Below are 14,757 nucleotides of genomic sequence, written 5' to 3'. Positions count from 1 at the left end.
TGAAAAAAAAAAAGGGTTACCACTTGCAGAGGGAAAAAGTGGGCTTTGGAGGAGGAGCAGGGTGAAGGGAACGGGGAGGCCTGGGCCCCAGCCCGCAGCAAAGCAGAACTCAGGGCTGCAAAAGAAGTAAACAAAGCAAAGCAGGAGCAGATGTTGGAAAAAGATGCACTCCCTCGCTCTGAGCAGCTCTGCGAGCGGGGCTTTTCGGTCTGAAGCACTCGTCAGACAGCCCAAAGGCAGAGCCCCCCCGCCTCTGCCCCAGCTGCTGGTGGCGTTTCCTGGGAAAGAAATCCATGTGGAGGACAGGGAAGGGAGCAGCGTGGCAGCAGGTTGCTGCTCTGTGCTGTCCCCCCTCCCCGAGCTCAGCCCTGGCCCCCACGTCCCCATCCCTTGCCCTCACCTGCAGCAGGAGCCTCACACCCGGCCCACGTAGAAAGTGCAGCGCTGCAGAGCTTCACGGGCAGCGAGGGTGACGTGAGGGTGACACAGGCGCAGTTGTAGCGCTCCTCCCGTCTCCTGCCTCGTAGCCACCCGCACTAATCCAAAACAAGCCGTAACTCAATCTCCGCAGCTCTCCTGCATCAGGGACCCCGGCAGCGCTGGCGCAAGCGACCTCCTCCTGCTGCCGGGGCCGCCTGTGCCCGTGGCACCCGGTCCAAACGCAGGGCCGAGGGGCTCCCACTGGAGATGCCCTGGCTGGAAAACGGCAGCGTCGAAGGACAGAGGCAGCACATGGAGTTGGGCTACGGACCCCAGTGAGCGCATCCACGTGCAGAAATGCACAGGGACGGCAGATGCTACGTCAGGCAGCAGCCACCTCCTGCCCTGCCTGCAAGAGGAGATGAAGGGCCAGCACGTAGGAGACCGCAACAGCGGAGGAGCTCTAGGGCTCCCCGTGGGCACACAAGCTGCACAAGTACCTCAGCACAAGGAAAGGCTAAATGCCAACAGAGGGAACAGCAAGGTTTATGAAAAAACTCTGGAGAATTGCTCCGTCCGGGAACAAATACAAGGCCTTACCTGCTGGCTCCAGGCAATGCTCCATCTCCAAAAAATCCTCTTACCTGGGAATGAGATGAGAGGAGGTGATGGGCAATAGCAGAGCGGTACCTAAATTCAACCAGCTTGCTCAGTTCAAGGCCCCGAGAAGGAAGCAGGCACGTCGCCGTGGAAAGGAGCCCAGCTAGACACCACCTCTGACAGGTGGGAAACGCAGGAAGAACTGCAGAGATGTCCACGGTGATCAGGATTATGGTGAGAGACCTCCTGAGCTGAGCTGAGAGAAGCCAACTCACCAGTGTGCGGGCAAAAGAGGCTGCTGGAAAGGCCGGCCATGGTGAATGAGGACTGCGGGAGCAGTATCAGAGCAGCAGGATCTCCAGCTCCTGGTAGACAGCCATGCAGATGTGGCTGCAGCCAGCACAGCTAAGGCATGGCTGAAGACTTCTCCAACCACCCCCAAGGGTGTCGGACAGGAGGAGTCCTGGAAAGACGAGTCTCCACCAGCAACAGGCATGCAACAGGCAGCAGTGACTCAGGGAGCAAAGGCCAAGCAGCGAGACAAGACTATAAAGACTAAGAAATTATGGCTGGAGCTAAACCCAGCAGGAACTGGCAAAGTGATTAACACAAGAGGAGAGGGCAGATTTTGTTTAATTTTTTTTATTAGACTAGGAAATATAATTTATTGCATAAAAATTAATTTGTTACAATAGGAATGCTAAACTTTATTTACAGTTCTTTAGTTTACAGAATAAACAGATGCGCTTTTAGAGGATGCCCCCAGGTCCATCCCCCGGACATATAAATATGGAAACAGACTGCAGAGCAAGAGGACGGACACTGTCAGCGAGACACCGACGGTGGCTTTGCCTTCCCGGAGGTGACAAGATGCCTGTTATGCATCGCAAAGCTCCTCGTCGCCTCCGTGGCCTCGGGGGGCCGCGTCCCCTTCCCGAGACACGGAGACATGAACATGGGTGGCCGCGGGAGGTACGTGTGGCTCCTGGGCACCCTGGCCAGGATCCGAGTGGGATGGACACACACATGTGCCCAGGGGCAGCGGGAGAGGCCGGCGCCGTGCCGCCCTTCCCGGCTCCCGCCGCCGTTTCCCTGATCCGAGAGACACGGAGAACAACACACACGCACGTATTGGCACCTCCGCGGACCTTCGGGTCCCGCGAGCCGAGAGGAGGGGGGTGACAAGCGCGCGCGGCGGGGGGAGCGCACAGAGGCACCCGCGGCTGTCCGAGGGGGACGGACGGACGGATGGACGGACGGACAGACAGGCACGCCGCCGCGGGGGCCCGCGAAGCAGACACGGCGAGAATGAGAGCGAGAGAGATTCAGACGCAGCCTACCCTGCGACCCCGGAGAAGAGCGTGTCGTCGCTCCGGAAGCGAGCCCCCGCGCATCGCTTGCTGCAGCCCCGCAGCACGCCAGCAGCGGTTGGGCAGCTCCGTCCTTCCTGACTTTCCAAATTTATTCCCTCAGATCAGAGGCAGGGTTTCAGAAATCAGATGCTCAAACGTAACCGAAAAGATAGGCAAAACCTTTCCTGCATCGCAAAGGAATTCGCCCGGCAGAAGTCTTCCCACCTCAGGCTTCCAGCCCAGACAAATAATACAGTGAAAAACAAATTCATAGAACAGAGTGGGGAAACACCAGAGGAGCTGTGTGGCTTTTCACTGTGGTGAAAGGTATTTCGGTGGAGAAAGGTTGTATTTGTCAAGCTTTCCAAATCCCCCATGGCCACACCAGTTGCTTTAAGGAGCTCCATTTTGGCTTGATTTGTTTTAAAGCTGCCCAGACATGCATATGAGGATTTGATCCATCTGTGGTTTAAAACGCAATGGGCATTTGCATTCCCAAAGGTCTAAGTATTTGGCCAAATCTGCATGGGAATTCCAGACTTTAAAAAGTTTGAGCAACACACACACAGAGACACACAAAAAAAGTCCCCTTTCTCCCACATGACTTAAAACCCAACAGGAGACAAACCCGGAGAACCCAAAACACAAGAGAGTGACGCTATGTGTTAAATCGCTGTACACAGAGTTGCCAAGATTAATCAAATCCGAGTCCTTCACACACTGATTTCAAGGTTTGCCAACAAGAAACACCACAGGTGGGCACCAAGCACACTTCGGTAGAGCCTGCAACCGTCTCCACGCTCGGGAGACGCCTGGACTCCTAACTATGTTCTCGCCTAGTAAATCATGGGAGAAGGGAGCGAACCAGGCACGGAGCAACGCTTGGGAACATCCGCCGTTGTGAACTCGGCAAGGGGGGAGCCGAATTAGCGCAGACCCCCTCGTGTTGCCAAAGACAACCTGCTAAAAGTGAGCGTGACACCTGCAATACTGAAAACACGCACACCAACACAAAGCACAACTGATTTGCTTCTACCAGCTTCTTCTCCATCTCCAAAGCCGATGCCCTCTCGCGCCACGTGCCAGCTCCCTGAGTTTGCTCTTGCTTCCCCGAGGCTGCCCCGGGAAAGATGCTGGCATCTTCCTCAAACACGCTGCACGGCTGGCTACGGGGACCTCGTGGGTACGACCCAGGGCTTTAGCGTCCGATGCAGCGCCAAGCGCCGCATCCCCAAGCAGGACCTGCTCCACGACACTGCTGACAGACCTTGGTCAAAACCTGCTTTTAATACTTCCATGGATGGAGGATCCACAGTCTTGCTGTGTTATCTAGTCGAATCCTGAGCTCTGCAGCTCCTTCCCTTCCCCTCCTCCTTAAATACAAATTTCTAAGATACAACAATCAGCAAGTAAATATTTCTGTTTGCAGCTAATCTAAGTGTTTACCCTTCACTGAGACACTGTATCTTTGTGCTGAACCTTCGTACTGACTACCCCTTGATTGGTTTCCATTCATCACCCAACTTTTCCGCTGCTATAAAGGTCAGTTACAGAAAAAAGGGAGAAAAGAGGAACTGCAGTGAGAAGACAGAAACCCTATCACTGCTTATGATGCTGTCTCGTGCGCTAAAACGATTAGCCCGGCTTGTGACTTGGAGATCCTTCCTTACCGACAGGCACCAGAGGTAGGACTCTGACAGCCCAGGACAAAGAGAAAACCCAATAAAAAAAGCAAACTAATGATACAATTGGTGTTTCTTTCAGCCCCACTGAGAAATGGACTGTTTAAAATGTCAGGCTGCACGGGACAAATCCATCATTTTAATGGACTAGGCGCTGAGACTTAATGACCTCGATTTCTGAGGCACACACAACGATGGTCTACCGGGTGTCCTTTCCTCGAGCCGATCACAGAACCAGAAGAGCCCCAATGAGGTCATCCGCAGAAGCCAGCTGCGGGATGCCTCTTCGCAATACCTACGCTGATAGCCAGCCTGGCTAATTCGAAACAGTCCACCGCCAACGAGAGCTCACGGTCTGAATCCCCGCTGCTCGCTGAAATACTGACTCAAAAACTGGGGGTGAGCGCAAGGAGGATGCGGCTTTGCAAACACACCGCCGCATGCCTGGTCCTTGCTCCGTGACGTGGCTCTTCTCCAAGGCCATGATGCCAGCACAGCTCCAAACCTGCTCACTTGTGGACCCCCAAAACCACAGTTTGGGGTGTGAACTGCAAACTCCTGCTTTTTTTGAAAACTTTGGCCCGTGAATCAGTATATGGGTGTAGGACTGAATTCTTTGGTTTGTGTTTACCCACATGAAGGCGTATCCATTCTGAAAGGCTCCCCCTGCACTAGGTCACAACAGTATCCCCGTTAAAAATACAGATCCAGGAGCACTCCTGTATCTGGAAGCGACTCCCCTTCACTCCCTGCACTGTAATTTTCCATGTTTTCACTTCATTCACTGCGGAGTCGAAGGAATCCCTTTCAAGCCCCAACCTCAACCACAGACTCGTTTAATCCAGTGGAAGTCTCATCTCTTCTTCTCATCTCCAGAGTTACTCCATCTAGGCAGGTCCTGCGCCAATTGCCCAAAAGGCCTCAGCTACCCTCAGGCACTGCAAATACACTCCCCCCGATATTCAGCCTAACATTTCCACTGCTCGTTTTGGTCCCAGAGCAACTGCAGCACTGGTTTGCAGGGAGCAGCCAACGATGGCAGAGCCGCCCTCTCCTCTCCTCTTCAGGGACCTGGGCTGGGTGAAAGCAAAAACTAGCAACGGAGGAGAAGGAGGAGGATGACGACGACTGGGAAAGCATCTGGCACAGTGCTGGGAATGGTGGCGGCAAGTTGTGTTGGTCCTTAAAGAAAACCATAAGAAATGCATGGCAACATCCCTCCAGCCTCGGTTCCAGAAAGAGACCTGTTCTTCTGCAGGATGGTTGCTTGTGGAGCACTCTGCAAGCACCAGAAAGGGGCCTTTGCAATGAAAATCATGGAGACGCGCTTAGCTTGCCCTTCCTGAACCACAGGGGCCTAGAGGCACTTATCCCTATGGGCTTCCCGGGGGTCCCAGGACATGTAAACGAGTTTTTCTTGACTTGATCACACATTTCCACTACAAAAGAGTGTTCACTTAAATCTCTCTCTCTGCCATTCTGACCATAACAATGCTCTTGCTCTCACACAAAAAAGATTTATAAATCTTTCTTTTTTCTGTTTTTTTTTTTTTTTTTTAAAAAGGACTCATCCAAAGATCTGGATAATAAATTATTTGCGTTTCCTAAGAAACTGTTTTTTTTTCCTTTTTCTTTCTTTCTTATTTGCCTTATTAAGCTGTCCGAAGCTTTTGACAGGAGTAAGCTGTTTGTCTAGATTGTACTCGTCTCTTCAACGCGTGAATGCTATTAAAGAAGGAGGAGAACCGAAGGAAGGGGAACCCAAACGAACGAAAGGAGAAGGGAAGCCCCCACCCCGACTCGAGAAGCCCTAATCCCTCCCCACGCCGCAAACACGGGCAGCGGCTGCCCCCTTCACCAATGCTGCCGTCCCAGGGACGGCCGGGAGGAAGAGGAGGAGGAGGAGGAGGAGGAATGCTGGGTAACACTTGAATTGCTTGTAAACGCTGAGGCTCGGTCTCTAAGGCTGACAGTGATGTGAGGAGGGAGGAACGGGAGAAGCGGCCGGCCTCGGCCCTCCCTCGCTCGGCCATGGCGCGGGAACGGCTGTGCCTTCGCTCCGCACGGCCCTTGCCCAGCAGCTTGGGAAGGGGCCGGCCCCGGTTTCGTCCTCCCGCTCTTCCCTCCGCGGCGTCCTCCTTGACCACGGGCTGAGGGCTGCCAGCCGCGGGGAGCATCATCAGCAGTCGCCCTCCGTGGCCATGACTACCAGCATTTCACTCTTGCCCATCTCTTCTAAGGCACTGGCCAGGGTGTTGAGATCACCGTCATCTTGGTGCTCGGCTTCCCATAAGTCCAGGATCACCCCGGTGGGGCTGGCTTTGGTGGCAAAGTAGTTGAGATACCTGAAAAGGAGGAAGAGAGAGAAGGTCCCAGTTGGGGTGGGTTTCCGTGAACCGCAGAGGAAATGCCGTATCGCAAATGCCAAGGATAGGTGTAGATGGATATAATCTAACTGGAGACACTCCACCCAGGCTGAATCTGGCCTGCTGAGGGCTTTTATCTTCCCTGTCCTCCAAGCCTCGAGCAGCTCGATATGGCAGGAAAAGCACGAGGATGCACCTCCGCTCTAGTTACTCTACTGCCAACTCTGCGCATCCGTGTCAGGCCCCCAGCTGCAACAGGGGGACAGGACTTCTCTCCAGGGCTGGGAGAGAGCATCTGCCCCGTGGCAGAGCAGACATGCAGGTCTGCTGCCCTGAGGCTAGGGCGCAGAGCAAAACCTCTGTGTCCCGGGCACGGGCAGGCGACAAAAGCACGCAGGAACTCACCGGTCCATGGAAAGCTTCTGAGCGAGAAGTCTCCAGTCATTTCCCCTGGAGTTGGGAGCATCCAGGCTGTTGCAGATTTTCTGCCGGATGGAGAGGGGGATTTTGAAGGCGTAGGGTCCCAGCTGGGTCGTCACAGCAGTGCTGTGGTGTGAATGGAGGCCATCGAAGGCGCTGGCATTCTGCAAGGGGAAAGACGAGATGAGATGCTTCAGCACGGAGGAGCGCCAAGGGAGAGGCTGTTTCTTCACCCTCCCAAGCGCACTCGAGAAAAACGTCCAAGCTAGCAGAGGCGGTGTCCCGGGCAGTAAAATACTGGGGGATGCCTACAGCTCCCGCAGCATCAGAAGGAGGGTGATCTCTACGTTAGATGAAAGCCAAACGCGCATCTCTTCCACTGGGGAATGTGCTCCCAGATGCCTGCTCGTGCCTTAGTGACTAGTGGCTGCTGGCACGTGGCAACAGTCATCTAGAGGAACACTAGAATATTCAATTTGATCACCAGATGTGATCCAAGAGAGCCAAAGCCCGGGGGTAACGGGATTAGTGTTTCCTAGGTAAGAGGCAAGAAACGTCTTTGAACAGCTCTGGTGCTCACAAGGAGCCTCTGGGAGTGAAACCAGTACTCTCACAAGAGGTATCACCTGATTCCCCTTCATGGACCAAGCTCCTCTGCCTGAATCTGGAACAAAGCGCGGCCGCGCAGCCGTACCTTCCTCCCTTCCCCTCTGCTCACCTCTCCAAGCGTGATGTGGAGCTGGAAAATCTGCCCTTCCCCTTCCACTTGCCGGACGCAGATCTTGCAGGTGAGCTCGGTGGAGGCCTGGCTGTACCTCTCCAGGGTGAAGGTGCAGTGCAGGGCTCGCTGGTTGCCACTCCAGATGTGATAGAAGGGGATCTCCTGCAGATCAAACCACGACCTCAGCGAAGCCTTGCAGATGCAGCAGTGGCTTTCCAGAGAAATCCCATCTCTTCCCAGCCCCCCCAAATTAGTAACAGGAATGGAGCCCTGGTCTCCAGTTGCCTGCTTCCCCTGCAGGGGAAGGGGCTTGTTCGGAGATGGTAGCTGGCCAGGTGGGATAGATGGACCTGACAGGTGGGACCCCACCAAGAAAGACCAAATCAAAAGCAGTCCCCCTTCCTCCTCCTCCTCTTTGGGAGACAGCCTAAAAGGGCCTGAAATGTGGTCACTCAATCAGCGGCCCATGGGGCAGGACTTTGGGGTACAGCTTCCCACCACTACGGACACAATCCTAAGCATAAGAAAACCCCCAGATCTGCCAGGATGTGGGCAATGCTGGTGTCCATCAGTCTGGGGAGGGGAGCCCGGACAGGCCTGGCTGCCCAGGCCCTCGGCTCCTCACCTGGTACTTGGCCAGCAGCTTGCTCCTCCACAGCGAGTGGGGGATGTCGTGGATGGAGAGACGCAGGTTGTGGTAGCTGTCCTTGAACGGCAAGGGCTTGGGTTCCTCCAGCAGATAGCCACCCAGCGTCCGCTCCAGCTCCAGGACCTCCTGCAGGGCAGAGGGGACAGGGAACCATGACATCCAAGATCGGTGTCACTGCATGAGAAACAGGCTGTTTTTCTCCCTTCTCCTGTTGCTTTGGACCGTGCTATCCCCTAAAGCCAGGTCTATTCCTGCCTCGCCCAGCAACAGTGACAACAAGTACTACAAGCCCTGTGAAGGTCTCCACCTACCCAAATAAGAGCTTCCACACAGATTTAAACACAATTCAGTAAAATGACTGCAGGCCCCTTCTGGTTTCCACCTGTCTGCCAGGAGTCCTAATCAGGAGAGCACACTTTGTCACCCGGGTAGCTGTTCACCGAGAACCCACCAACTCATTTCACAGAGTTTGCCAGCTTTCAGTCAACACCAGCCTGAGCTGTAACTTGTATTTTGTAGCTTAACACATGAACGTCTGTGTACGCCTCTGTTTCTGAGGTGACGCGACGGTCTCTTGTTTCAGCGACACAGGAAGGTCAGACGCCTGAAGGGGTCTGTTTCAAGATACGCCCGCGTAGCCCCACCGTATCTGGTTTTAACGCCGTCACGCTTTAGTACACCAGCAATTCTTTCGAGAAAAGTAAAACCCAGCACCAGAGCGCTGCCTGCTACTCCACCTAGAGGCACTACGGCAATCCCAACCCAAGGCCACGAACGCAGGGAATTAAATGGCCTTTTCTTTAAGGTCCAGGCAGCCGCAGGGACAGCACCAAAACTCAAGTTCCTCGTGTTGCACGTGATGTTGTCAATGCCACAAACCCTCCCAGGAGGGGAGAGAAGGGTCTCCAAGGGGGAATAGTAGGACCTGCAGAAAACGGAGTCAAATCACGGCAGAAATCTCTGCACAGGAGAGAAAAACTTGCAGCGGCAGCAGCAAAACCTCTTGCGTAGTCTCTGCAGACCAGGCACAGAGCACCCGCGAGGCGGCACCCTCGCCGTTTCCTTCGGAGAGTGTGAGAAGGGATATAGTCTCCCTCTGGGGAAGGCAGTAAACATGCTTACTCTTGAACGCTGGTCACTTTTCACGGCGTTGCATCAGGTTGTCTGCTCCCCGGAGCCAGCCCTTCCCGAGAGGCCCCAGGCAGCCTCTCGCTGCCAGCACAAACAGCTCCGGGAAGCACTGGCAGGAGCAGCCCGCGCCAGCGGCTGGCTGGAGGCAGGGCCGGGGGACTAGCCTAGAGCCTGGCTGCACCCGCAGCCGCCTCGGCGCTCGTCGGAGGCTCTGAGCCGCGTTCGCAGCTGGTGCAGCTCCTCGCCGCTCTGCTGGTTTACGCTAGGCGTGAACAACGCCCAGGCTGGTGACCTACCCGAGCATCACGCTCCTATGACTACCAGAGCGAGAGGTCTCAAATGCATTAGGGGGAAACACACACACACACAAAAAAAACCCCCAAACCAGACCCGCAAAATCTCTGGGCCACATCTGAGGTGACAAAGTTAGCATTAGGCTAATGCAAACTGGTAGATATCCATGGCTTATTAGGTCTGCTGGGCTCCAAGATAGCTTGCATTCTCTTTGTCAGATCACATCTCGAATTAGGCAGGGCCTTCGCCCTGCAGGCTTCAGATGCAAACAGGAGAGACAGCGTGACACACAGTCTTTTGTGGCTCTGTAATTACTCCTCCCTGGGCCTTGAAACCTATGGGCCTTTGTTGTGACCTGCCTCAGGGAGAAATGACCAACACGCATCCATGGAACCCAAAAAGGTGACCAAAAGATGGGCCCACTGACTCCTACGCCCCATTCGCAGGTGACGTTACCTTCAGTGCATCTGGCGTGTCCTCCAAGCAGTAAACTTTGAGGCTGTACTCCAGTGAGGTGCAAACGGTGGGGGCAAAGATAGCCAGCTGGAGTCTCTTGATGGCTGATCTGGAGTAGGGCTCTCCCACGAAGACGTAGGTGCCAAGCTGGTCTAACAAAACGTGGCAAGACTTTGCTTCCAGCTGGCAGTAACAGGGAGTGTTGAGGGTCTCCTCATCCAGGGTCACAACTTCCTACAGGGATACAGGGCAAGTTAAGGCTCTGGGTCAGCCCTTTGCCCAGGGTGATCTGTTAGAGGCTGTGCACCAAAATGCTCCTGGTCCTCCCTGGCTGCAGTGCTGGTGGCAGGGGCCGAGGGAGGCCACCAGGGCATCCTTTAGGGACCTCTGTCCTCTGGCAGCCCTGAGCCCACCACCTGCAGAAGGAGCCCATCCCAGAGCCTGCATCCCTGCTGCACGTCCTTCAGTTCCCACTCCAAGCTGGGATCCCGCATTACCTCCCAGTTTCCCTGGTGGGACTGTGTTTTCAGCTGGAACATCCAGTCTGAGGAGCTGACGTCCGCGCAGTGGGGAATGGTCAGGACGACGGGGCGGCACAGGAGCAGGCCCGTGGGTCCGCAGGTCACCGTGGGGCTCAGCAGTGTCGTCTGCCTGCCTTCGGAGGGCAAGCTGGGGAGGGGAAAGGGGACACCCGTTGAAAACAGGGACTAGCAACAGATGACAAGGAGCGCAGGCAAGCTCGTGCAGCAGTGGGATTTGTGGGACCCCGACCCCATCCTGTGGGATTTGCAAAGCTTCAGTAGTGCGAAACCAGCTCACAGCGTGGAGATTTCAGTCTGCTGCACAGGTAAGGACCAGGGGGATCCCTGAAGAGGCCCACAACCAGGAACGCAGGTCAAAACGATTCAGACCCACAACTCATCCCGACATGCAGTGCAGGGCAGCACAGCCTCTGCCCTCCTCTAGGAGTTAGGCGAGAGATGCCTGCTTGCACGAACGGTGGAATAACCGCTTTGGGGGCAGACGGGCATGAAGGCAAGGGAGACGCGGGAAACGCAAGCGGAGAGGCAGGCCAGCTCAGCGGGACTGGAAGAGGCTGCTGCAGCTCGACGCGATCGCCGAGGGCGCGCGGCACGCGGGACTTACAGGGTGCTCTCCGCCTTGCTGATGATCAGGTACATCTCGTAGAACTTCCCCTGGGGAATGGCCCCGTGCGGCACCAGCAGGCTCACCCCTAGCGCGGCACACAACCAGACCGGGGGCGAGTTAGTCGGGGTAAACCGAACCTCCTCCTCCGCACCGCGGAGCGAGTCGTTTGTTATCCATCATCTGGAGCAGAGGGGTTTCCACCCACCCACCAAGTCTGCCCTGCTCCCGGCTCTGGGGCTTACCCGTGCCCGGGATGGCGAGCCTTCCTCCCAGGTAGCCGAACGTGCCGCTGGCGCTGTTGCCGTGCTCCCGGGGCAGGCTGAGGAGGTGCTGGGAGCCCAGGGCCTTGCTCCGCACGTTCCCAAAGTGGTTGTCCCTGGCGGTCTCGCCCGGGTAGGTGCCCGTGGCGGGGACCCCTCCGAGCAGGTCCGTGCCGTCGTGGAGCCCCGGCGAGGAGGACGCGGTGGAGGAGTTGTACACTTTGATCTTGAGGCTGGGCAGCGGGTCGAGCAGGGGGGAGTTGGTCATGGGGATCTTGTCGGAGGAGTCCTGCAGGGCGTACATGGGGCCGCGGTACACCCCCGCGCTGGCCGTCAGGTCCGGCTGCATCGAGGGGTGCAGCAGCTGAGGGTTGTCTGCAGGGAGGGGGAGACAGCGGAGATGAGGGGAGGTAAAACCACTCCGTTTAACTGGAAGGGATGCCTGCGAAAACTCCTCGTCGCCTGCCGACGGGCAGAGGATGCACACGAGGTATAACGGCCCTTGACGAAGCGCGCTGCAGCCCCTTGCTTCAGGCACAGCGTTTGACTACGCCTGCCTGCCTTTCATCGCTCACTTGAAAGGAAGCGGCTCAGAGCGCGCGCCAGCATCAAGAATAAATGAGAGGCACTATTACACGGTAAACACTGACAGCAACAGGCATCTAAAAGCAACCGACTCCTGCAGCTCTCGGAGGAGCAGGTAATTTGCTCTGGACCAAGCAGCCAAAGAGAACGGTGGTGGTGATCTGTTCGGTCTGGCCCTGTTGTTTGTATTTCCAGTTGCGTCCAAACTGGAGCCCCTCAGGCTAAATACTGCATGAATGCAGGCTCTGAGCACGCGGCCGAGCAGCTCGTGGCAGAGTTGGTTCACAAATAAAAGGAGCCAGGAGCTGAGCTGTGCAGCGGAAAGCAGTTTGATTTTGCAGGTGCTTTTGTCTCTGACCACATTAGGAATAAAAAGCAAAAGGTGCAGATCTCCGCACCGTCAGCCATCCCAGCAGACATCAGACGGGGAAGTCCCCAAGTCCCTGCTCCGCTGCAACGCGCGTGCTGGTCTGCATGGGGTTGCACACTGGGATTAACTGGGATCTGCGACTCTGGAGCAGATTCCCAGGTGCTGGTGGCGGAAAGAGAGCTGCCCCTCATCACAGGGTGGCAAGCTTGGCAGGAGGGTGGGCACGTTTTGAGAGCTGCTTTGTGGACAGTTTGCAGGAACTCTGCTCTGATGTCCATGGCACCAGCATCGAAAACCTAACCACCTCCATGGACCCCTTGGTTTCGATAAACCAGCAGATTCACCTCAAAAACGGGGGCTGGGGTTTCTTCAGAAACACACCCTCTATTTCTTTCTATGATTTCCAGCCTGTTCAGCCTCTCTCCTGACTTTCTGCCTGGGTGACAGCTAGAGAGCAGGAGCCGTGTGGGGTATCAGCGCACAGGTCACCTCCAGGACAGGCCAGCCCACGCTCACTTCTGATAGAAATCCCAACCACGTGTTTTGCTCAGGAGAAACCTTAGGGTTAGTCCCATTCCTCTTTTACGTACACATAAAACACCTTCCTCTTCCACAGAGGAAAAAGCCCTGAGGTTGTGGCTCCTTCAGCAGATAGAGATGAAGAGGAGAGCGGAAGGTGAACCGAACACACTCAGAACGGCTTACGGGGTCTAAGAGCATCTTGTCCATCCCCCATGCCTGACCCCCCTTCTGTTCATGACACCTTATCCCCTGTCCCTCTGGATGATCAGACAACCCTTGGGGGACATGAAGGCTCTCCTCTTACCGTGCCGGGAGGTCTTGAAGTTGACCGGGTGAAAGCCTCCAGTCAGAGCAGCTGAGGAGTCTGTGATGTCCGTGTCGAAATCCCGGCACCTCCTCCGGTACACCACCACCCCGACAGCCATGAGGATCACGATGAAGACGAAAATGGCCACCACCAGACCGGCATACAGGGCCACGTCGCCCGTGGCCTCCAGCACTGGGAGAGAAGAGAGACAAAAAGAGCATCAGAAACGTGTGCCCAGACCATCAGTGCACACCAACACCCTCACTGACTCCGGACACTGGCCCCAAGGGGAGTATTTTCCTGTTGGAAACGCTGTGGCGGGATGACAGAGGATGCTTTCTAGTGCAGTCCAGAAGTCGGAGCAATGCTAGATAACGAGAGGAGGGTGAATCCCCCAAACTCTTGGAGGACACCTTGCCACACCTCATGCAAGCATTACAAGCATTCCGATTTTACAGCAAGAAACCCCAAACCACCAGGTTTATGCAGCTCAAATTCCCAAAGTGCTGGAGTGATCAGCCCTAATATCCTAACAGAGATAACCCTGAAGAGTAACTGTAATGCATATACGTGCATCTCATACATATGTACCTCATACATATGTACATGAGCTATACATCCGTCTGGAAAGATCAAGTGCCTCTGTATCTATACAGACACCGCTCAGCTCCCCCATCTTCCCTTCCCCTGCCACAGGGTTCTTGATCTCTAAATGCTTGGTGCATCTTGGACAAAGGGTAGCGGGGAGAGAGGGATGAAGGAGGAAGGGAGAACAACCCAGGAGCAGTGTCTTGCCCTGAGCGAACCCATAGATCAGAAGTAAAGATTTGCCCCCCTTATCCACTGGTGTCAAGCGTGGGGGTGGGTCCACTCTGAAAGACCAGATGCTGCCATCTCCAAGAGGCAGAGACAGGGTACACTGCACATTGCCATCTGGTAAACCGCTCCAGATGTGGCAGCAGCGGGGTCTGAACGTGCTCACATACACTGCCCAGCCCAGCCTTTTCTCTTTTTTTCCCTTCATGTTTTCCAGTATCTCTTTGTTTCTATGGTTTCATGCTTGAATGCAACCCTGTCCTAAGCCTAGCGATCACAAGCAAGTCAGGACTATTTCATTTGCAGGTTGCATTTATCCTAAGGGGGAACCCGCGCCAGCTTTGTCGAGCATCTCACAAGCTATTCCAAGGCAGCCCCTTCTCTCTCCTGACTGAGCAGGGGACTCACCTTGCCCTCTGAATCACCCCCTTTGGAGGCCAGGAACACCAGAAACAGGTCAGGAGAACAGGTCCCTGATGCATCCAGGGATGCCCAACTCGAGGAACATGCAACTAACTCAGCAAGGCATTCTGGAGGAGCAACGGGCAGATGTCCACAACCGGGGCGGTGTGGGCAGGTTTCCCGGCTGGTGCTCCCCGGAGGCAGCAAGGCCATACAGCAGCCCTGGGGGGACTCCTAGGGCCAGCCTGGAAGTGG

At 55.5% G+C, this 14,757-nt stretch overlaps 1 protein-coding gene across 2 annotated transcripts in view; it reads right to left on the bottom strand.

The window, feature by feature from the left end:
- Nucleotides 1-1,646: 1,646 nt before the first annotated feature.
- The window catches only part of UNC5B (unc-5 netrin receptor B), a 69,153-nt gene continuing 56,042 nt past the window's right edge, over nucleotides 1,647-14,757 (bottom strand). For both annotated transcript variants that reach the window (XM_064513624.1, XM_064513623.1), the window contains exons 9-17: nucleotides 13,282-13,476; nucleotides 11,483-11,875; nucleotides 11,238-11,325; nucleotides 10,589-10,760; nucleotides 10,092-10,325; nucleotides 8,187-8,336; nucleotides 7,559-7,723; nucleotides 6,826-7,004; nucleotides 1,647-6,399 (exon numbers count right to left, since the gene is read on the bottom strand). In XM_064513624.1, the coding sequence (XP_064369694.1) occupies nucleotides 6,234-6,399; nucleotides 6,826-7,004; nucleotides 7,559-7,723; nucleotides 8,187-8,336; nucleotides 10,092-10,325; nucleotides 10,589-10,760; nucleotides 11,238-11,325; nucleotides 11,483-11,875; nucleotides 13,282-13,476 (1,742 nt within the window). In that variant the 3' untranslated portion in view covers nucleotides 1,647-6,233. The remainder of the gene's footprint in view (nucleotides 6,400-6,825; nucleotides 7,005-7,558; nucleotides 7,724-8,186; nucleotides 8,337-10,091; nucleotides 10,326-10,588; nucleotides 10,761-11,237; nucleotides 11,326-11,482; nucleotides 11,876-13,281; nucleotides 13,477-14,757) is intronic.

The sequence above is a fragment of the Dromaius novaehollandiae genome, chromosome 6 (genome assembly GCF_036370855.1).
Source record: "Dromaius novaehollandiae isolate bDroNov1 chromosome 6, bDroNov1.hap1, whole genome shotgun sequence".
NCBI classification, from domain to species: domain Eukaryota; kingdom Metazoa; phylum Chordata; class Aves; order Casuariiformes; family Dromaiidae; genus Dromaius; species Dromaius novaehollandiae.
Note: the sequence above shows the minus strand (reverse complement) of the source record. Positions and strands in the feature narration are given on the sequence as shown.